Source organism: Lepidochelys kempii, chromosome 1, assembly GCF_965140265.1.
Source record: "Lepidochelys kempii isolate rLepKem1 chromosome 1, rLepKem1.hap2, whole genome shotgun sequence".
NCBI classification, from domain to species: Eukaryota; Metazoa; Chordata; order Testudines; family Cheloniidae; genus Lepidochelys; species Lepidochelys kempii.
Window position 1 is genome coordinate 209,387,449 of NC_133256.1, and position 23,990 is coordinate 209,411,438.

At 44.9% G+C, this 23,990-nt stretch overlaps 1 protein-coding gene across 9 annotated transcripts in view; it reads right to left on the reverse strand.

The window, feature by feature from the left end:
* Positions 1 to 2,278: 2,278 nt before the first annotated feature.
* ZNF384 (zinc finger protein 384) overlaps positions 2,279 to 23,990 on the reverse strand; it is a 30,697-nt gene continuing 8,985 nt past the window's right edge. For 6 of the 9 annotated variants that reach the window (XM_073311384.1, XM_073311391.1, XM_073311397.1 and 3 more), the window contains 6 exons: positions 6,846 to 7,070; positions 6,066 to 6,248; positions 5,207 to 5,285; positions 4,139 to 4,297; positions 3,708 to 3,956; positions 2,279 to 2,690 (listed from right to left, as the gene is read on the reverse strand). In XM_073311384.1, coding sequence (XP_073167485.1) covers positions 2,511 to 2,690; positions 3,708 to 3,956; positions 4,139 to 4,297; positions 5,207 to 5,285; positions 6,066 to 6,248; positions 6,846 to 7,070 — 1,075 coding nt within the window. In that variant the 3' untranslated portion in view covers positions 2,279 to 2,510. Of the gene's footprint in view, positions 3,957 to 4,138; positions 4,298 to 5,206; positions 5,286 to 6,065; positions 6,249 to 6,845; positions 7,071 to 23,990 lie in introns of all 9 variants that reach the window. The other 3 variants (XM_073311372.1, XM_073311366.1, XM_073311415.1) reach the window with 3 other exon arrangements.

Genomic DNA, 23,990 nt, shown 5'->3' on the forward strand with positions numbered 1-23,990 from the left:
CTGTAGTTAATGAACTTGTTTTATTGTCTTATCTAAATCAGTGTGCTTGGATTCAAGTGTTTGGGAAACTCCATTTGAGATGACAGAATTTGTGCATATCATTTCCTATTAATAAATGACAGACTTTATATGAGCTTGAATTGTCCAGGAGAGGACTGGGCAGTAAGAGACACACATTTCTGGGGGAAGTCTGGGACTGGGAATTTGCGAGTGAGGCCTCAAAGTGTATTAATGAGTGGCTGGCCATAACACTCATACAGTATAACTGGAAGTAATTTACATGCTGGAGGCTGTGTGTGAGCAGACCAGGAATGGTTGCTCTCACAGCAGTGTAAAGGGCATCCCAGGTTGGAGAATTGAGGGGACACAGCTGTTCAACAGTCCAGACTGTACCCTGGGTAATGGCATAGGATTGACCCAAATAACTACAGAATGGTTAGCCTGACAACAATCCCAAGAAAAATGATGGAAAAACTAAAAATAGGATTCTATTAATAAAGAATTAAAGGTTGGAAACATCATGAATGCCAGTCAAGATGATTTTCATGGAAAACAGGTCTTTTGTCATGCAAATCTGATTTCATTCTTTGTTGCGATTAAAAATGTGATTCATAAAGGTAACTGCATATATGTATCATATATGTATTTGTAAGGTGTTTGACTTAGTACAGCACAAGAACATTCTGATTAAAAATAAATCACTATATATCATCACTAAAGCACATGTTAAACTGGTTGACAGATCTCAAAAAGTAGTTGGCAGTGGGAAATTATCACTGAAGGGAAGCGTTTCTAGTGGGGTTCCACAGGGATTGCTACTAGGCCAGATTTTCAGCAGTGATCTGGAAATATAAAAATCACTGTTTGCACAATTTGTTGATGACACAAAGATTTGCAGAACGAGGACAGCGCAGTTTGACAGAGGAATCTGAATTGCTTGGTAAGCTGGGCCCATTCAAACAAAATGTGTTTTAATACACCCAAATGCAAAATTACACATCTAGGAACAAGGAATGATTGCTCACACCTACAGCCTGTATCCTGGAAAGCAGGGGCACTGGAAGGGATTTAGGTGTCATAATAGACAAGGAACTCCCAGTGATGCAAAAAGGACCAATATGATCCTTGGATATATAAACAGGGGAGTACTAAGCAGAAGTAAGGAGGTGATTTTACCCCTGTACATGTATTAGTCAGACTGATATCAGAATACTGCATCCAGTTTTGGAGTCCAGTTTTGGAGAGACTGGACAGGGCATAGAGAAGAGCCACAAAAATGATTTCAGGGTTGTGGAGAATGCTTTATCGTAACAGGTCTAAAGAGCACCATCTGTTTGTCTTCCAGACAGAAGATTGAGAAGTGTCTTGATTTCAGTGTCAAAGTATCTTCATGGGGAGAAAATACTGGATACTAAAGGGGGTCTTTAATCTAGCAGAGAAAGGCATAACAAGAACCGCAGGCTAGAGCCTGAAGCTAGACTAATTTAAGTTAGAAATTAGGCACAATTTTTAACAGTGAGGGTAACTAGTGGAACAAACTACCACGGGAAGCGGTGGATTCTCTACCTCTTTAAATCAAGCATAGATGCCTCTCTGGAAGATAGGTTTTAGCCAAACATAAAAGTGATTGAACTCCACAGAGGGGTAACTGGGTAAAATTTAATGGTCTGCAATATACAGATCAGACTAGATGATCTAATGGTTCCTTCCAACCTAAAATTTGATAGTACAATCCCACAGCAATTTGCAGCAATGCATGCATAGGAGCATAAGGACATAATGCTCACAACTCCAGCCCACTCATGCCCAGCACACAGAGGGAGGGGTATGTTCCTCTCTGTCAGAACTGTTCAAACTCAGAGGCAGAGATGCACATTTATACAGCTGCTCACATAGATGTGCTGGTGCACACATGAAGGAACACACAATTCTCGCCCGCTTATCTTGTGCATAGAGCCAGAAAGATGCTCATGCTCACACCAGCACCTCCATGCCCCAGTAAGCCTTTTATACCAATTTCTTTCTATACATAGTTGTAAAACACCCACCCTCCCCCAGTAGTTTATACAGGATCTTGGGGTTTGGGGGTTTAATCTCAATAAATAATTTTTCCCCTGCTTCCTTGTTCTCTTTCTTCTGAGCCAGCCTTCATGATCCAATTAAAAGCCAGACAGATAGTTACATGATAATCCAGAAACCATATGGACCAAAAAAAGGGGACATTGAAAAAAAAACTCAAAGACAAAAAGAGAAAGGGAGGGGGGGAACACCACAAAGATTGAAAATAAAAATTTGCCTGGATAATGCATTTTATAAACAGAGAGATAGAAACAGTTACAGCAAGAACAGAGCGGGCCAGGGGTAGGAAATAGATTTTTTTTAATAAATTCAAGGGGCTTTCAGTTTATTCTTGGCGGCTCCCCCTTCTCATTGGTTTGGTCTCTCCTTGTGGGGGGTCTGTTCCCTTCCCTCAATTGTCCACCGTCTAGCGAATCCATCTGGTCCTGGTTCTAAAAGAGGCCACCATTACCATGTGAGTCCAGCCCGTCTTGGCAAGAGGGAGCCTGGAAGAATGCCCTCGGAGAGACACAAGCAGGAGGAATTAGCCTTTTCCTGCCTCCTGCTGGCTCCTTGAAGAGGCTGGTCTGTTCCGCCTCCTCCTTTGGGAACCAGAAGACAGACTGCTGAAACTGAGGGGAGGAAGGGTGAGGGTCAGAACCCCTGCCTCTCCTTCCTGGGAAGGGGACATGGGAGGGGTGGGCAATAAGCATTGTGGCAGTCTCTTATCCTCCCACTGCTTTTTTGGTTTCCTGATGCTGCCCGCAGACTTTTTGGGGGAGATGGAGACTAAGCTACTATTGCATTATCCACAAAGGGCAGGCCCAGCAGTGACCTGGAACCCACCCCCCTGGATCTTCGGAGGGGGGGGGGGGTCGTCTCTCTCTCCTACAGTTGGGTGGCAGACGGGGCAGCTGGACCACACACAGACCCTGCCCGTGTTCTCCAGTGGGGGAGAAGAGAAATTGCAGACCTCCCACATCCGCCAACAGCTTAGGCAATGTCAAGCCCAAGGAATACGCCTCACCTCCCCTGTCCCCAAGAGTTCTCCCTTTCACCCAGGGGAATTATCCTAGCCTGGAGCTGGAGAAGTCACCCCTTCTCACTTTCACAAGTAGGAAAGGGGAATGAATGTTTTCCTTTAGCCACATAAGGAAATCCTAAAAAAACCCATCACTGTGAACTCTGTCATAACCTTCCATGCCCTGCTGCCAGCATGCATCCAAGCCACTCTGCACACTAATAGCCTCTTTCCATCCCATCCCACCCCACCACGTGTGGCCCAGAAGGTGCCCCCTCCACCTGCTTTCAAGCCACATTTTAAAATTATACAGAGGCAAAAATTAGGCCTTTGAGTGTGAACTCAGGGGCTTGTGTGAGAGAGGTGGCTCCCAGCACTGGAAAGGGGCTCTTGCAGGCTAGAGTATCCCCTCTTTGGAGCAGGCAGTTGCATAAGATGCCTGTGGAGACAGGCTATCACTCCAGGGGCTGCCATTAACAGGGTACACTGCCAGGAGAGGCTGTTGCACAAGGAGAGGCCAGAGGCTGTTGCACAAGGAGAGGCCATTGCCCCTGGGCACAGGCTATGCACGAGAGGTTTTTTGCTCCCTGGGTCAAAGTCTCTCTTAGGAGCTGGAGAGATGCTCCACCTGGATGGTGCTGGTGCTGACAGTGAGGCAGATGTTCTTGTGGTGCTCTGAAGTCTTGTAAGGGGTCAGGTCAAAGGAGCAATGGGATGGAGGGTTGGGGGGGTTAGTGTCTCCAGAAGGGCCCCCCACTGCCCCACCACCCTGCGGCTGGAAGTGCTGCTGCTGGGAGGCCTGAACTTGGGCCTGCGCCACTTGCTGCTGTGGGTCAGGGATGTTGTGTTTCCGCATGTGCTTCATCAGGTACGTCTCCTGGGGAGGGGAGGAAGGGAGGAATCAAGGTGAGAGCGAGCTCCTGGGAAAGCAGGCATCAGTGGTCCACTGGGGACAGATCTTGAGACCTCTCCCACCCAGCACCTCCTCAGGGTTGAGGACTAAATCTCTGCCCACCGGGGGAGTACTTCCATGCCTACCCTGCCTTCAGTGGTACTCACTGAGGTGTAGGCCCGGCTGCAGATGGAGCAGGTATACACCTTGGCATGCTTCACTGTGTGCGTAGCCAGGTGAACTTCCAGCGAGGCAGCATCTGTGTACGCACGGTGGCAATTGTGGCACTTGAACGGTTTGTCTTTGTTGTGCTGCCGCCTGTGGGACTGCAGAGGGGTGGAGGAAGGATGGAGAGAGCATGGGCGGGGAGGGGAATTGGATGTTAGAGCTGAAGATGCCCTCTCATGACCTACTCCCTCTCAGGCCACAGGCCTCCTTGTTCCCAGTATAACCAAGTGATTGGGCTCTGGGCTAGTTCCTTGGGGAGGAGCTCTCAGTTCTTGTCCCCCACCATCCCAGTCTCCCTCCTGCTGGTTCATTGGCAGTATGTGAAGAGGGGAATCTCCCAATCCTCAACAGGCTCCACCCTTACCCTTCTCCTCTGTCCTTCCCTACTCCCATCCCCTTCCTCTCAACTCCTTTCTTACATCCTACACTGCTCTCCTAGGCTCTCACCATTCCTGACTCACTTTAGCCCTATATACCGAACAACTCTTCCACAGCCCTTTTATTCCTTGCTGTTTATAGCTCCTCCACATTTAACGTCGCCTACGACGTCCCTTAACATGCTGCTCACCCCCTCTTCCATGGCACTAAAGAAGCCAACAGTCTAGCCCACGACCAGTGACATCTCTGATCCCTCTGGTCCCCCAGCCCTTCTCTTTTCCCTCCACACCATGGGGGCAAGGGCAGTGCTACCAGCTCTTGTGATTTTACCACAAGTTTCATGATATCTGGTGATTTCCTGAGATCCCCAGCTCTGGAGTATCATAGGAAAGAAAAGGTTGAACACGTGACCTCAAAAGCCAGACAGCAAATGAAAAGAACCCAAAATTTTTCAAAATCTCGTAATATTATGGGGCTTGAATTGTTTTTTGGGGTGGCAATGCTGCAAGTCTCCTCCTCTGCTGCAACTCCACCACACCTGGAGCAGCCTCCCTGGATTTCTCTGCTCTCCTCCCCTGCAGCGCTGTGTGCTCCCTCCACTGGGGCTTGGGGTGAGTTCACCCCCTTACCTGCAGGTTGGAGAGCTGGGTGAAAGCCTTTTCACAGCCTGGGTGGGCACATTTGTAGGGTCGGTCCCCAGTGTGGATGCTGTCAGGGAGGAAGAGCACAAATGGGAAGCAGTGAACAGGAAGTCGAAATGGATCCCCATGGCCTGATGCCCTGACAAGATCCCATAGCCACTCAAGCAGGGATGGGTGCGATGCTACCCACAGACACTATTCTAACCTCACTGAGCCAAGGGGGCCCTGCTCTGCTCCTATGCCCAGCTAGAAGAGAAACTGGGGAGATTATCTAGGATCAGACTGGGTACAGAGGATGACAAGGACAGAAGTGACAGGCCAGCTTGGTATCTGTAGCAGTGCCAGGAGAAGTGGCTGCATGTCCAGGTTCTCTGTCCCCAGCATAGGCGTCCGCATGACTAAGGTTCACCTCTGCCCCACAAAGTGCCAAGAGACGCGCTCCTGCTCAGGGTGCACACAATCTCTGCCTCTCAGGGTGATATCTGTGTCTCTGTGCCCCCTGCAATGCCAGGGAAAGCTTCCACACACTCAGTCTCAGTGCCCAACCCCCATAGTGCCAGGCTGGGATCCCTCATGACCAATGTCTCTCTCTCTGTGCCCCCCACGGTGCAAGACCAAGGATCCCCCAAGGCCAGAATGTGCCCACCTCTGCCCTGACGTGGTCAGTGTCTCCTGCGCAGCCTCCACTCCATCCTCTCTCTGGTGGGCCGCGTCCTCCTGGGGGTGCAGCCTGCCGCATCCCCTGCCCGCCCCCCGCATGCTCGGCGCGCGTACTCCACAGGTGCATGCCGGCGGTGGGGGGGCCGGGCCGGGCCAGGGCCAGGCCCCAGCCTCTTGTGGCCCTTACCGTGTGTGCTGCTGCAGGTGGGAGAGCTGGCGGAAGGCCTTCTGGCAGTAGCGGCAGCTGTAGGGCTTGGCCCCCGAGTGGATGCGGAGGTGCTGAGCCAGGTAGGACGTGTTGGCGAAGCTCTTGGAGCAGTGAGGACACTTGTGCGGCTTGACAATCGCTGTGTGAAGCTTGGAGTGGATCCTGCCGAAGAGGAGGAGGAGCAGCAGCAGTTGGACACGACCACCATCTGGCTAGTGTGGATGGAAGGAGGGCACGAAGGGGGTGGGACAGCACCACGCTACCTGGCTACACGTAGGAACTCCAGACGTGGACTGAATCCACATGCCCCCAGGGTGTACAAAACCAAGGCCTGTCTGCACCAGGGGGCCAGAGAGAGGAGCTGGACAGTCTCGACTGAGGGGCATTGGCAGAACTGTGTGTGCGAAGCCCAGGACTGGAATAGCAGAGGGGTAGCAAGACAGGTGGTGGTACAGGTAGAGCTATGTTGGGGGTGAGGGGGAAGTGGACAGCCCTATACCTACTCAAGACTCCCACTGATAACGTCAGGCTAGGGTTCACAGGAAGTATCACCTCTCTTCAGACACCCCTAAGAACAGGCTGTCCTGGCCTTCACTATGGCAACAGGTCCCATATGTTTGGGAGCACCACTACAGATCTGGTGTGTGGAGGAGGTACCCAGCCTATGGGAAACAGTGACTGCCCAGCCTAGTGTGTTTGCAGCATGCTGGGATGACGGCAACATGCAGTGCACAAGGCCCCAGCCTTCTCCACCCTTACCGTGTGTGCTGCTGCAGGTGGGAGAGCTGGCGGAAGGCCTTCTGGCAGTAGCTGCACGTGTAGGGCTTGGCCCCTGAGTGGATGCGAATGTGCTGGGCCAGGTAGGAGCTGTTGGCGAAGCTCTTGGAGCAGTGAGGACACTTGTGTGGCTTTGTCTCCGTATGAGACTTGGAGTGGATCTGCATCTCCGACTTGGAATAGAACGTCAGCGAACACATCCGGCACCTGGGACCGGGATGAGGGGGAGAGAGAGTGTCATATGGGGCAGGCCCCAACATGTACCAAAATTAACAGGGTGGAGTCCTCACTACCAGAGGCTTAATGTCCCAGAGAAGGGAGGGGTAGTCCCTCTGTGTCTCTAGGGAGACCCCACCTGGGAGACCATGCTCAGCTGTGGGCCCCTCAATCTCAGAAAGAGAGAGACAGATTCGGGGAGATCAGAGAAGAGCCACAGACACACTCCAGGGACCAGGCTGGTCAAGTTCTTGAGGGAGTCAGAGCTAAATCCACTTAGCTTGGTGAAGAGATGAGAAATGGGAGACAAGACAGCACCCTAGAAAGGGCATAAGCAGATAGGTATGATGGGAGTAGAAATAAAAATTCCCAGACAAAAAACTTTGTTCATCAATCATTTATTTGTTCGGGGGTGAAAAAAGGACAGAAAACCTGGGATTTCCAGGTTAAGGTTCCACTTCACAATAAAAGCTGACCAGCAAGTGCTGGCATGTCTGCAAAAGCAGTTAAGATCGCCACCACCGTAACTCCGCTCCCTCTTTGGAGAAGATATTGTACTTGTACAGTTTGAGTAGAACGTTGAAAATGAGGAGTACAGAGAATGCTTTTATAATTGGTTTCACATGTGCCCTGAATACCAAACATGATGCTTCATCACCTCAACACTTATATTGTTTCCATAGCCTTGCCATATTTCATTATATTGCTCTAGGAGTTTGGACACATTAGCGCTATGCTCAGATGTATATCTGGTGCCACACGGGCTCTTTAAGCAGGGGGAAATGATTGACCTCTGTCTGCTATTTATCAGTAATTGATAAAAAAAGGTTTTTTCCAAGGACTGCACATGGCTCCAAGACGCCATTTGTCTAATAGTGTCTAAAAGTTTTATTGATTGCTGTTGCAATGAAAAGGTAAGGCTGTCTAAGTCTCTGGCTACTCTTCGGGCTGCCACTCCATGGGCAGAGTTATGTTTGTTGTGGCCTTAACTATTCATTTGCAGACTTTTCAATATTTTGTGGGGTTTTTAGCAAAATGAAACATGCCCACGGAATGTGCACTTGGAACTTCCAGGCTAATGTTTGAGAAAATTAAAAGGCCGCCTAAAGGATTTTTGACTAATCCAAAGATTATTCCAACTTTCACTCCAGATTGATGATTTTTTTTTTTTTGGGTCTGGGAATTTCCTTAAGTATTTAAAAATGTTTAAGAATTGCTCAGTGACAGGAGTCCCAGTCGATACTGGGAGTCAGCAGGAATTGGAACCCACTCTTCTCAGACATCCCCTTAAATTCAGATGTGGCTTTTCCCTCTCCCCAAAGAGATGCCTTCCCCTCCATGTGTTTGTGTCTACCCCCCCCGCCACTCTTTCAAACACACACACCCCCACCCACCCACCACGGCTATTCACATTGGGGCTATGTGACAGTTATGAAATATGCATCAATTTGATTAGTATATGCAATGCAGAAATACATTTATCCAACACTTACCTGACACCTCCACAGACCCTATCCAGCCATGCCCTTGTTCCAAGTCCAGTTGCTGGAATCTCACCTCCCTGGTGCAGATACCTACCACTGCTCAGAGCTCCTTCCTCCCCCACCATTCATTAACTCCTTTTTTCAGTCATTCCCACATTCATCTTCCCCTGCTTCTCATCCAACCTTTTTCCCAGATCCTAGTATAATGCACGCATCCAAATAATGCACTGACACCGCACTCGGCTATCTAACTCACATGCTATCAGAGTGCACCATTATCTCCTCAGACAATCATAGGCATCAGTGCTCTCCAGGACCAACAGCGTGGAAGATGTTTTAAATATCAACATTAAGCTATTTTGAAGATGTGAGGATCCAAAAGGAGCATTAGAATGATTTCCAAGAACCAAAAGTTCATTTATTACCCTAAATGTTTTATCCAATTTACTCCCAAACTTTCCAAAGAGTTTCAACCCTGGACTTACATACAGCATGTGAAATTTTGGGTGAATTTTTACCTCATACTTTCAGGACAGCTGACCACATCCTTGAGAGCAGAGATGCTAAAAAGAACATCCAGTTGAACACAAGCTCCCAATGCAATGCTGTGGCTAGGAGGGCTAATGTGACCAGAGGCTGTACAAGTTATCAGACAGATGTGCTGAATAATGCGTAAGAGTAAATATTACCTCCATACAGCACTGGAGAGACTGTTACTGGAATATCATGTCACATCATGGTATTCACACTTCAAAAATGATGTTGAAAAAACTGGATAGGGCTCAGAGAAGGCCTGTAAGAATGATTCACAGTTTGGAAAACCTGTTTGCCTGAGAGACTGAAGGGGTCCAATGTATTAGCTTGTTTCAAAGCTTAAGCAAACAGGTGATTTGATCACTGTCTCTAAGTATCTACATGGGGGAGAAAATATCCAATAGTAGAGGACCCTTTAATGTAGCAGACAAGGGCATAATGAGATCCCATGGCTGGAAGCAGAAGTCAGAAAAATTCAAACTGGAAATAAGACAAATTTTCAACAGCAAGGGTATTTTACCATTGAAACAACTTACAAAAGCATGTGGTCGATAGACTCCATCATTTTGGAGTCTAAGTCAAGACTGGAGGACAGATTTTTAGGTGTGCTTAGCGCCCTTTAGAAAATCCATCCCTAGATATCTTTCTAACAGATCTGTTCCAGTTTAAACATGAATTATTGGATTTGATGCAGGAGGTCTGACTCTACGATCATAACAATCCCTTTAGGTCTTTAAAAAAAAATCAATTAATATTGCTGTTTAGATTTCATACTATGACACCATTCACTGCATTCCCTTTAGCAACTAATTTTGTAATGCTATAAGAAAAGCCATCAAGTTTGTCTGCCAGGGTTCTCCTGACATACAGGGTATATAAACACTCCTCTTCCCTGCTCCAATGTGGCTTCAGGTAAAACGCAGGCACATAAATTGGCTAGTTGATATGGAAGGATGACACTATCTTTGGGATGAACCTCAATGAGGACACAGGTAAACCTTGTCCTTAAAGGATATAGTACGGAGAGGCAGAGACATAAAGGTAACACAGCTGTCCTACTGGTCAGACAAGGTGACAGCAACTGAAAATGCCGCCTTTGTTGATAGATGCAGCAGAGAGCAAGTAGCCAAACGCTCAAACAAGGGACCAATAAGTCTTGATAACACTAAGTTTAGATCGCACAGAGGAACATGGTCTTGCACCTGAGGATATCATTTGATTTAGGCCTTTCAAAAACCTTATGGACACATCATTAAAGAAAATACAGCAATTATCCACCTTTGGGTCGAAGGCTGAAACAGCTGTCATGTGTACTTTGATCAAACTAACAGCCAACAGCTGGTGTTTCAGGTACAATGAGTAGTCCAGAATATGTTGAACCAAAGAACAGGACAGTGATATCACATACTGGTGAGACAAGATGCAAAAAAGTCTCCACTTAGAAAGGTAAGTAGCTCTTGTAAAACGCCACCTACTATTTAGCAGGATCTCTTAAATCTCTTTCAAGCAAGACTGCTCTCTAATATCTAGCCAGGAGTATCCATACAGTTAAATGAATGGATTGTAGGCTCAGGTGGAATAGGCAACCGTGGTCTTGGGAGATTAGGTCCAAGTGTAGTGGAAGCGAGACCGGAGGATTCACAGACAATGCCAGGAGAGTGGAGAACCAATGTTCGGAGTCCCACACTGGGGATATAAGTTAGACTCTTGCCTCGTCCTGTCTTGTCTTATCTTTAGTAAATACCATGTGAATACGCAGGGATTGGCAGAAAAGCACAGAGAAGCTTGCCTGAACAGTGCTACAAAAACATGTCTGTCGGGGAACTGCAGAGAACAGAACTGCTGACTTTCTGTTGGTTCTTGATGCAACTACGCCTAGCAAGAGAAACCCACCGTGATGGAAGATGTATTTGGCCATATCTGGATGAAGAGACCACTTGTGGTAACTTGTAAATGATTAACTTAGGCAGTCTGCTAAATTATTTTGCCTTCCCCCCCCCCCCCAGAGGCAAGAAGCTTCTATATCTATAGAGTTGGCAATGCAGAGCTCCTAAAGCAGAGCTGTCTCTTGACAGAGTAGAGAAGAGGACTCCTCCCTGCATGTTGAGGTAGAACATTGTTGCTGTGTTGTCTGTGAGGACTAACAGGCTGTTTCCTTTGATCGGTAGCAGAAACACTTGGTATGCCGGTCTGACAGCTTTCAGCTCTCTGATGCTGATGTGTAAAGGTAAGTTCTCTGGGGACCATAAACCCTGAGTCTGTAGAGAAGCCTGATGGGCCTCCCCAGCCAAGGGTATGTGTTGTGGGCCAGCAAAGGGAACTTATCCACCAATCTAGGGAGGTGAGGACTAAGGAAGGCACCCTCACCACTGAGTCTAGATGACAGCTCAGCAAAGACTGACATCAGCCCACCCCGTAGAATTCTAGGGTGCAGTTTGGCGTATTGAACCATGTAAATGCAGGAGGGCACATGCCTCAGGAGCTTCAAATGGTTTCATGCTCTTGTGACCGGGTGAGCTTCCATGTTTATAACAATTGATCAAATTGCCTGAGACCTTTAATCTGGAAGAAAAGCTCTGTCTTGAGTAGAGTCCAGTACAGCTCCTATAAAACTGTATCCTCTGGACTAGGGAGAGGAGATACTTGTTGACATTGACTAGCAGTCCCAGAGCACTGAATATTGACTGGATGAGCTATACACTGCACTGTACTTGCAGTCTGGATCAGCCCTTGACAAGTCAGTTGTCTAGGTAAGGGTAAATGAACTCCCGATTTTCTGAGGGACGCAGCTACTACTGCCGTAACTTTTGTAAGACTCAGGGAGGTGGTGACAGGCCATATGGTAGTATGGGGAACTGGTAATATTTTTGATTTACTAGAAATCTGAGGTACTTCCTGTGAGCTTGGTTGACTGCCATATGAAAGCAGATATCCTTAAAGTTGAGGGCAGCATACCAATCTCCTCCTTGAATTGTGGGGGCAACAGAAGCTAAGGTAAACATGCAACACCATCACTTTAAATAATTTGTTAAGTAGACGCAGAACTAAAATTGGTCTGAGAACCTGCTCCCCCATCCCTTTTCTAATCCCAAAAGGGAACAGAGGGACTAAAACCCCACCCCTCTGAGACACTGTAGAAGTCCTCTAAGGCCCCCATGGAAGGAGAGATTGTACCTCCTGGAAGAGTTCCTTGTGAGAGCGGTCCCTGAAGGGGGACGGAGGGATTGAAACAAGCTGGAAGGTACAGACCACCTCCACAGCGCTCAAGACACACTGGTCCGAAGTAATTTGGGACCAAGCACCAAGGAAGTGGGACAGAGTGTTTGCAAAAGTGGGGAAATTTGGGTCTGGAGAGATGGAGACTGGTATGGTGACCTTGACTGGTCCACCAAAATGACTGTTTGGCACTTTCTGGATGATGTCTTGAAGGGCCTGGAGCTGGAGCCAAAGCAGCAGGAAGGGGAGACCTGCACCTATGACCCCAGACTTCTTTTTTTGATAGGTCCTACCAGAGGTGTGTGTGCTAAAGTCGACAGTGCTTTTTGACTGGAGAAGGAGTGTACAAACCTAGGGACTTTAAGGTGGTCCTTCAGCCCATGGAGCTTGCTGTCCACCTGGTCTGAGAACAGAGAAAGATTCTCAAAAGGCAAGTCTTGAATAGTATTCTGGACTTTGCTGGGAAGACCAGAAGACTGTAACCAAAAGGGATCTCCCTCATGGCAACCACAGAAGCCATGGTTCTAGATGCTGAGAATGCTGCGTCCAGTCCAGCGTGCAGCAGTGTTCTCACTAAAAGCCTGCCCTCATTCACCAAGGAAGAGATTCTTGCCTAGCATTTTCAGGAAGCAGTTTTGAACCTCTCCATGAAGCCCCAGAAATTAAAATCATACCACCCCAGCAGAGTTTATTGGTTGGCAATTTAAATCTGCAATGCCCCAGTTGAATAAATCTTCCTCCAAAAAAGTCCAGTCTCTTGGTGTCCTTTGATTTTGGGGGAAGAGGGACGATAGGACACAGCCAGATGCCCTATTACACACACATTAGCTGCTGTAACGACACATGTCCCTGAAGGTGGGTGGGAGTAAAGATATTCAAAGCCTTGGAAAGGCACATAGGACTTTCACTCTGCCTGCTTTGAGGTGGGAGGCAATGAAGGGTCTGCCACAGAGACCTCATAGGCGCTAGTATTGCCTCATTAACTAGCAGTGCTACTCTAGAGATACCTGTCCCTAATAAAATGTCAGACGTGAGGACTCCCTGACTTTCTCAAACATGAATGCCCAAAGTCTGAAGCCACCCTCTAATGATTCCCAATAAGCTTGAAAGTCACCAGGAGGGGGTGAAGTTGCCTCCGAGGAAACTGCCTCGTCCAAAGAGCAGGAGGAGGAAGCCAACACTGAGGGGGCTGAATTTCTTCCACAGGCTGTTCTGCTTCCAGTGCCACCTCTTGATGCTCAGTACCAGGCCTGGTACTGGACACTGAAAATGGAGCAGCTCAGTGCCAGGACACCACCTACGTAGATGAGGGCAAGGAGTAGGCATGACAAGGGGGGGATCTAGAAGCTAGGGGGGAAATCCCAGAGGTTCCAAAAAGGCCACTGATATGGGGTTGGACCCCAGTGACCTCCTGACATGATTTCCATGGTAGCTCCCACCATGGGGTCACAATGGTAGGCAGAGAGAGAGGATCTCAGAGGGGACTGGTGGGTTCTGCTCTGTGGTTGTGAGATGTAAGATCCGACCTCTGAGTCTGATGACAAAGTTTCCCCTTCCTCTGACCATGGAGGGGCTGCTCCAGTTGGTGCTGGGGACCAGCACTGAGAATCTGGTGATGAGTGAAGTGTCACCATCATTGCTGGCTTCCCCTTAGACAGTACTACTGGGCTGACTGTCTAGGAATTAGGCAGCTGGTGTAGTCTTGCAAGTTTCACTGTTCGTGCTGGTACCAGACAGGACAACAGTGCTGGGAGATCCAACTCCTGCAGCATCAGCACCAAGAGGCAGAGCAAATTCTTTGCCACAGTAAATGCCTCCGGGGTAGCCAGCATGGAGATTGTACCTTGCTGTGGTGCCGCTGAAGTTGATGATGGGCTCAAAGGCTAAGGCACTGACTTGGACGGGGAGTGCTTACATATCAGATGCACTCCATTCAACTTGTTCTCTTACCAGACTTAGAGGGTGGAGATCTTCTCCTGGTCAGAGCCTCTTTGGAAGACTTTTATTTCTTCTTCAGCATGTATGAAGGAGATCAGTGCCAGGACTCTGACAATGCTGCAGGCTCGCTTCTCACTGAAGCTGCAGCACTCAGCACCAAACTGGACTGGGCAGCTCTGATGGTGGTCTGAATGCCACCTCCCTAAACTTTTTCATTCTAGGATTGAATTCCTGTTCTTTCATGTATGCTTCGCCCAGGCACTTAAGACAACTACTGTACAGGTCGCTCACTGGCATAGGCTTTGAGCAAGAAGCACACTGCTTGAAGCCCAGGGACCAGGGCACAGAGAAAGCCATTCTGGCAATGAACAGGGGCTCCAACAACTGTCAAGGGCAGCAAGAAGGAACTGAGGGAGGATAGGAGTAGTTCTGCCCTTTATACCTGCACACACTAATGTGTGGCAGCAGTAGGTGCTTGAGCTGCCCTATCGGTTAAAAAAAAGTTTGATGGCCATGTGCTGTGTGCACAGACACCAAGAACGGGATGCACATGTGCAATCACTGGGAAAACTCTTTCCATTATAAGAGTCTCTACCACTCAGACAAAATGAAACTGATCAACTGGAAATTTTGTTTATGTGACCCTTGGCTAGAAGGCAAGTTTGTGGGGACATTGTAAAGAGTTAATTAGTTTAAGAAATAGGATGTTTTTTACGAAAGAAAAGTTTTCACAAATATTTTTGCACCAAATATTGTTCATCAGAGCAATGTGGCCTAGAAACTCATTTAGTTTGTTCTGCTTTCCTCACCAAGGCCCAGGGCCTTAAAGGAGTTGGCTTTTAGTTCTTGTGCAGTGGCTTTTCATCTATAAATCTAGGAAAGCTTTACAGAAAGATTAGTATCATCTTCATCATACAGAAACTGAGGCACTCAGAGTTGAATGAAGTGACTTGCCCAAAATTACACAGCAAGTCAGCAGTGGAGCTGCCAAAACTCCCAGTCATGGACCTGGACCAACCTCTCTCTTATAGTCAGAGTATGTTGCAACACCTCCAGTAAAGGTTACTGAAGGGATCTCCTTTAATTTTTCCATTATTTATAACTTTGCCAAATGCTCACCTTAAAGCCAGAAATTCTCCAGGTCGGTCTACCCAAGAGTTTTTTTTTTGTTTTGTTTTTTTAAAGTCAGACCAAAAACGATTTTGCCATATTTTCAGAATAAAATCATTTTAAAAAAAATGTGATTTATTTAACAAGCCTTTCTGGCACTTGAGTACAAGGGGTGGTAGAAACTTGATGCTGAGGAAAGAGATAATCCTTAGGTCACATGACCTTTTGGTGTTTGGGTGAAAATCTGTCTGCATTTAGCAGTTATAACCATTTAAAGACAGTATTTCATCCATGCTATATTTAAAATAATTCCTGGGTGTTTTTGTAAACAACTGTTTCCCACTATTCTAATAGTATCACACATGGGGGTGTAACAATTTCGTATGTAATTCTAGATTGTACTAAAAGATTTGGGGAATTCTGCAAGAAGGCAGTGATCCATATTCCAGACAGCTTCCTATTACACGGGAACAGGAATTGTCAATGCATAAGACCAATGGTCCACCTAAACCAGTGTCCTGTAGCCAACAGCCACCAGTACCAGATGCTTCAGAGGGAGATGCAAGCAGCCACCGAGTGGACAATTATGGAATAACTTGCCCAAGGGGGAAGTTTCTTCCAAATTCCAAACAGTGGTTTGGTTTATGCCTGAAGCAAGAGGATTTATCTACCTTTAAAAGAAATTTGTATTGATTATATACACACACATAATCAATCAGTGGAACTTATCTTATTGAGACCAAGAGCTTAGCTGGATTCAAAATAGGTTATTTATATGGATAATAAGAAAATAATTTCCTTTATAAGTTTTGAATTTGCTGCCTCTCAGTTTCATTGAAGGTCTCCTTGCCCCTGTATTATGAGAAAAGTTTAATAAGGGCATCTTAACCAACCTTTTGTCTACTCCATTCATTAGTTTGTATTCTTCTTACTCATCTGCTCTCTCAACTGAACAGTCCCAATCTCCCCAAGCCTCTAATCATTTTCACTCCATCTCTCTGAACCACCACTATTTTGGTATATGCATCTTGAGAGGGAGGCCCAGAAATTGCACGTGAAGTCATTTATACAATGACATCATAATATTCCCAGAATTATTTCTCATCCCACTGTATGTGTGTTCTAGCAGTTTTGTTTTTCTTAACTGGTGCTGCACACTGTAAAGTTTCAATGAAAATTTATTCTCAGTAGAGCCCAGGATTTTTTCCTGATTGGTTAGAGATAATATAGTTCCCAGCATGTCAAAGGAGTTCAAATTACTCCTTCCGGTGTGCATTACCACCATGTATTTGTCAACAAATATATTTTTCTTCTTTAAAAATTTAAAATGGATTTCTTTAAAAATAACCTTGGAAAGTAAAAAACTACACAGAAGCGCTCACAACTCGGAAATGCCAAAGTTAAGGAAGGATGTGCATTCTTAACTGTGTCCCCATAAATCTGGGTGATAGTGACACTATCTTCAAGAACACAATCACATTTATATCCACGAGACCCCTGCTTCATCTGGTGCCCAGAGGCAGTACTTTTGCCTCCTCACTGTTCAATTAACAGTTCCTTTGCCTCACTCATTGGGCACTGTTTAACTGTACGAGGCAAGAGGCCTGCAGAAACACAACCAGGTAATAATGACCTATTGTAATACAGATATGCAACGATTTTGATTCAAGTGCTTAACCATACGATGTATTCTATTTAGTTATTAAATCCAGTTTTTACATGATTCCAGATGTCCCCCTGGGTCTGGTATGGGTTTTATGATATGGTCCAGCAGACAAAAGAAGAGCTTAAGTTAAGGTTTCATATACATAGTAGTACTTTATGAGGAGGACAAAAGAGCACTGCAGATTAAAAAACAACATCTGAAAGCCAGACAATTTGGAGGTTATTCTAAGAACAAAATTGGAAAGAGGGAAAATGCAAAAATCAAAGTAGCTTAAGCAACTTTAACGGTCTCCCAAGCCACCTGTCATTCAAACTGAAGACTGAATTTTATGCCTGCACGTGGCAGGGCACGTATAGTATCTGTGTTCTTAATTACACTGTTCAACCTACTAATCTTCATACTATCAAATCTATATGTGCCACCTACACCCACCTACCCATCCCCTATCCAGTCCTCTTATCACGCGAGTGCGAGTGACTTGACAAGACCAGAATATACCCTACATCACCTTCCTCACAAGACAGCAACATTGCCTGCTTTCTGTAAACACACCAGTGACCTGCCCAACACCTATGCTGGCTTCTCACTACTGAGCAGTCACATCAGCTACTGAAAACTTCAAACACATTAACACTTTTCTGTTTGCATTTGGTTGGACTCCCTGGGGATACAGATACCGTAAAATAGGTATATCATCCTGGTCCAACTAGATACATCCTGCTACACAACGTCAGCAGAATGTGAGCCAACATATCTAGCTTAGTTAAGGAGGCTGTAGGTTTCTGAAAGTCCGCAGATGAAGCCTCCAACTACAGCAGTCAACATCAGCTTACAGCAATACATCAATGCTAATCCCTGAAATCTACTAGCCTCAATAATTCAACTTGTTTGTAAGTGGTGAATGAGGAGGCCCCATGACTGCAGAATTTAAGCTCTCAGATATTTAAACTTTTTAAATAATTACGTGTTGTGCCTGTCACCCTAGCACCAGAGTTCTGTATAAAAACTGCCTCAATCACCATCTGATCTTACATATGTGACTCAAGTTACTAATGTAGTGTCACTTTCCTGAGACTCTAGACAACTGGTTCTGGTCACTGCTGCTATTCAGAGCTTTGCTAAGTAGCAGTACAATCAAATGAAATTAATCATCACTCTTGTCAGCTCAGGACTGTTATTCAGAACCCAGCTTGAGACAGTGAACCTTATGAATGTCAATTTCACATTTCTGGATTGCATGGGAAAGCTCTGGGAGAGGCCTCTTACCTATAAGGTGCGCACACTTAAATTACATGGCAAAGACCTTGATTTTCTAACATTCTGCAGCTTTTTGTATGGACATCACATAGATGTCAGCAGCAGAAGCTGTAGGGCTCTGGCAGCTACGGTTTTTAGGATGCAGAAAACCGTGGGAAGCAGCCTGGCTTTCCTGCACTCAGGTGGAAGTTCACACACTTTTAAGGCCAGGAGGGACTATTAGATCACCCCCACTGTTCGAAAACTGTGCCAAACAAATTCAGTTTCTTGTCATAGATTTAAGAGATCTTTAATGCCCAGTCTATTCCCCCATAATGATCAAATTACCTCTATATTTTATTTTGGTTAAGCTAAACAGATTGAGCTCTTTAAGTCTCTCACCACAAGACATTTTTTCCATCCCTCAAGTAATTTTTATGGCATTCCTCCAAACACCCCTTTCAAAGCGTAGATGCCAGAAATGGATGCACTATTCCAGGATCAGTCTCGCCAATGCCATAGACAGAAGTAAAACCACCTCCCTACTCCTGCTCATACGTACAAGGATCAGGGCCACACTTTTGCATTGGGAGCTCCTGTTAAGTCATTTGTCCATGACACAATCCTTTAGAAAGTCACTGCTTTCGGTGATACAGTCCTCCATTCTGTAGGTATGGCCTGCATTTTTGATTCCTAGATGTATAACTTGGCATGTGGGTCTACTAAAATCCATTTTATTTGAATGGGCCCAGCTTACCAAGTGATCCAGATTGTTCTGTATGACTGCAATGTCCTCATTATCTACCACTCCACCAATCTGTGTCATCTGTAAATTTTATCAGCAATAATTTTATATTTACTTTCCAGATCATTGATGAAAATATTGAATAGTTTTGAACCTAGATCTGATCCCTGCAGAACACCACTAGAAACAGCTCTATTAGATAAGGATTCTCAGATTCTCCACTCTCCACTGTTTTTGAAATCCATCAGTTCACCAATTCTTTATCCATTTAATGTGTACTCTATTGTTATTGTATTGTACTAGATTTTTAATCAGAATGTCATGCAGTACCAAGTTGGGGCTTTCAGTACCGGGAAGCTAGATACCTCTCTTCAGGCAGAGGCAATAACAACTCATTAACCTACTGCTGATGTGGAACTAGACATTAACCAGTACACTAATTACATACAAAAAAAAAACATTTAAAGAAGAGAGACTAGAAAGTCAAGCACTTGAAAAGTAGGAAATGTCAGAATTAAAGGAGGCCTGTGCAACAAGTTTGATTGATAGAAATAACAGCATTGATACACAATAGACTTGGCACCACATGGCATTTTGATTAAAGAAACTAAACAGTAATAAAACCAGCATGGCACACATTAAATGGATTAAACTTGGTTAAATGATAGATTTGAAAGAAGAAAAGGAGTACTTGTGGCAGCTTAGAGACTAACCAATTTATCTGAAAGTAACTGCAAACAGGGAATCATCATCAAACCGGTAGACTTCTAGTGGGGTCCCACAAGGATCAGTTCCTGGCCCTATGCTATTTAATATTTTTATCAATGACTTTGTTTTCTTCTAAGTCATCACTGATAAAGTTTGCAAATGATGCATATACATTGGGGGAGTGGTAAATGACGAAGAGGACAAGTCACTGATACAGAGCAATCTGGATCACTTGGTAAACTGGGCGCAATCAAACACTGAGTTTTCCTATGGCTAAATGTAAATATATACAGCTAGGAACACAGAATGTAGGCCCTACTTACACAATGGGGGACTCTGTCCTGGGAAACAGTGACTCTGGAAAAGATTTGGGGATCACGGTGGCTAATCAGCGGAACATGAGCTCCCAGTGCAGCACTGTGGCCAAAAGAGGCGAATGCCATCCTTGGATGCATAAACAGGGGAATCTCAAGTAGAAGTAGACAGATTATTTTACCCCTGTATTTGGCATTGATGTAACCACTGTTTGAATATTGTGTGCAGTTCTGGTGTCTACAATTCAAGGATGATAATAAATTTGGGAGGGTTCAAAGAAGAGCCACAAGAATGATTAAAGGACTAGAAAACCTGCCTTCTAGTGATAGATTCAAGAAGCTCAACCTAGTTAGTTTAACAAAGAGAAGGCTATGGAGTGACTTGGTTATAAGTACCTACATGGGGACCAAGTATTTAATAATGAACTTCAATTTAGCAGAGAAAAGTATATAACATGAGCCAACAGCTGGAAGTTGAAACTAGACAAATTCAGACTGGAAATAAGAAGTAAATTTATAATAGGGTAATTAACCTCTGGAACAAGTTACCAAGGGTCATGATGGATTCTCCATCACTTATAATTTTTAAATACAGATTGGATATTTTTTGTAAAAGATCTGCTCTAGCAATTATTTTGAGGAACTTCTATGGCCTGTGTTATACAGGAGATCAGACTAGATGATTATAATGGTTCCTTCTGGCTTTAGGTTGTATTAATCTTAATTTGCCCCCCTTGTGCAAATGCATTATGATAAAGTCTTTAATTCCATTATCACATATTTCCACAGGACAACTACCTCATTCAAGGTAGAGGGTGAACAGTGATCATCATTCTGCTTTGTCCTCATTGTTTAATGTGTGGCCCTTTACTGCACACTATTAAAATCCTGCTCTTAAAACAGAATTATTAATTTCCTCATAGGCTTTTCCGTGACTCTTATCACGATAGTATCTAAGTGCTTCACACATTAATGAATATATTTTCACAACACTGCTCTCAGGTGAGGTATTATCCCCATTCTATGGAGTTGAGGCACAGAGGTAAAGGTCAAAAGTCTCCACTAATTAAGGGGCACCAAACTGAAACACCATGGGCCTGATTTCTACAGAATACTTAGCATTATGTATATTCAATGCATAGCTTCCACTGATCTCAGTTGCAGCTAGGAATGCTCAGTTCTTCTGCAAGTCAGACCCCAGGGTCTCACATTTGGCACTCAGAAAATGAGGAACACACAATTAGTCACCACCTGGGAAAGGTTTGGTGCAACTTGATGGAACTCTATGGTGGGGCAAGGATAGAATCCAGTACTCTAGGGCAGTATTCAATTGCCTTAACCATAAGACCATCTTCTTTCTTCCAGCAGCTCTGTCTCATTCACTAGAGATCTTCCAACTTTCGCAAAAAACGAGACAGGGTCCTACAGACAAAAGGGAACTTCTCTACACTACGGTTGTCAGAATTAAGGTTGCCTGTGCATTTCTTAATATTCTAGTCTTGACTTTGCAACCCTAATGTTCTTTTAACATTATGTGTGTGTGCGTATGTATAAAAATTTCCTTGGTTTCTTAAAAAGCAAACTGAAAAAACCCACAAGAATTCCATTCTATGGCATACTGTTGACATCTATTTGGGTCATTAGATCGACTGCACGGACCTCTGCTACTTGAACTAATGGAGTAACTGAGAGCAAGAGCAGGATGTCATCCCCTGTAACGACTAGCACTAATGGGGGATGAGACATTCTGCCAGTGCGTTTCACAGGTATTTGCTGACAGCAGAGGAATGGTGAGGCTCAGGAATTTTGGGTTCCATACCAGGAGAACTCTCCTGCTGACATAGCACTGTCTACACAGGGGGCTAGGTTGGTATAACTGTGTCACTCAGGGGTGAGGATTTTTCACACCCCTGAGTGATCTAGTTATATCAGTGCAAGTCTGTAGTGTAGACCAGACCTGAGGAACTCTCTCAGATTCAGGTGTCAATAGAGGAGGTTTTGGAACAAACTGATAAACTAAACAGTAATAAGTCACCAGGACCAGATGGTATTCACCCAAGAGTTCTGAAGGAACTCACATATGAAACTGCACAACTACTAACTGTGGTATGTCATTTAAATCACCTTTTGTACTACTTGACTGGAGGAGAGTTAACGTGACACCAAATTTTAAAAAAGGCTGAAGAGGGGATCCTGGCAATTACAGGCCAGTAAGCCTAACTTCATTACTAGGCAAATTGGTTGAAACTATAGTAAAGAACAGAATTTTCAGACACAGATGAACATGGTTTGTTGGAGAAGAGTCAACATGGCTTTTGTAAAGGGAAATTATGCCGCACAAATCTATTAGAATTCTTTGAGAGGGTCAAAAAACATGTGGATAAAGGTGATCCAGTGGATATAGTATACCTAGACTTTCAGAAAGCCTTTGACAAGGACTCTCACCAAAGGCTATTAAGCAAAGTAAGTAGTCATGGGATAAAAGGGAAGGTCCTCTCCTGGATCAGTAACTCGTTGAAAGACAGGAAACAAATGGTAGGAACAAATGGTCAGTTTTCAGAATGGAGAGAGGTAAACAGCAGTACCCCCAGGGATCTGTACTATTCAACATATTCATAAATGATCTGGAAAAAGGGGTAGAGAGAGAGGTGGCAAAATATGCAGATGATACAAAATTACTCAAGATAGTTAAGTCCAAAGCAGACTGGAAAAGTTACAAAGGGATCTCACAAAACTGGGTGACTGGACTTGAAATTGGCAGATGAAATTCAGTGTTGATAAATGCAAAGTAATGCACATTGGAAAACAAAATTCCTACTATATATACAAAATAATGGGATCTAAATTAACTTATCACTCAAAAAAAGTGATCTTGGAGACATTCTGGATAATTCTCTGAAAACATCTGCTCAGTGTGCAGCGAAAGTCAAAAAAACAAACAATGTTAGGAACCATAAGGAAAGGGATAGATAAGACAGAAAATATAATGACACTATATAAATCCATGGTACACCCACACTTTGAAAACTGCATGCAGTTCTGGTTGCCCCATCTCAAATAAGATATACTGGAATTGCAAAAAGGACAGAGAAGGGCAACAAAAATGATTAGGGGTATAAAACATCTTCCATGACAAAAAATTAAAAAGACTAGGATTTCTCAGCTTAGAAAAGAGATGACTAAGTGGGGATATGCTAGATGTCTATAAAATCATGAATGGTGTGGAGTAATTGAATAAGGAAGTGCTATTTACCTCTTCATAGAACGTAAGAGCCAGGGGTCACTCAATGAAATTAATAGGCAACAGGTTTAAAAACAAACAAAAGGAACCACTTCTTCACACAACACACAATCCATCAACACACCAATGTGGAGCTCGTTGCCAGGGGATGTTGTGAAGACAAAAAATTGTAATGGGGTTCAAAAAAGAACTAGATAAATTCAGGGAGAATAGGTCTCTCAACGGTTATAAAAAAAGATGGTCAGGAATATAATCCAATGCTCTGGGTGTCCCTAAACCTTTGACTGCCAGAAGCTGGGACTGAACAACAGGGGATGGATCAATCAATAAATTGCCCTGTTCTGTTCATTCCTCTGAAACATCTGAAATTGGCCACTGTCGGAGAACAGGATACTGGGCTAGTTGGACCATTGATCTGACTCAATATGGCCATTCTTATGAGTGTCCGCACCAAATTAGGATTTAAATCGTTTCCATGATTCTGTGGGTTGCATTTGAGTAAACATCAGTTGAGAAACTAACTGGTTTTTAAACAAAGTTTATCATTTCCTTGTATTTTTAGCTGACAGCAAGTTCCAGGCCCCAGGATTTCCTGTCTCTCCAGCCTCTCTGATGCTCCCCAACTGTCCTCATCCCAACACTGGAAGAGAGGAGAACTGACAGAGAAAGTGCTTTGTCAAGCAGAGCTCCATTCCTGATGAACATGCATGGGTAGCCAG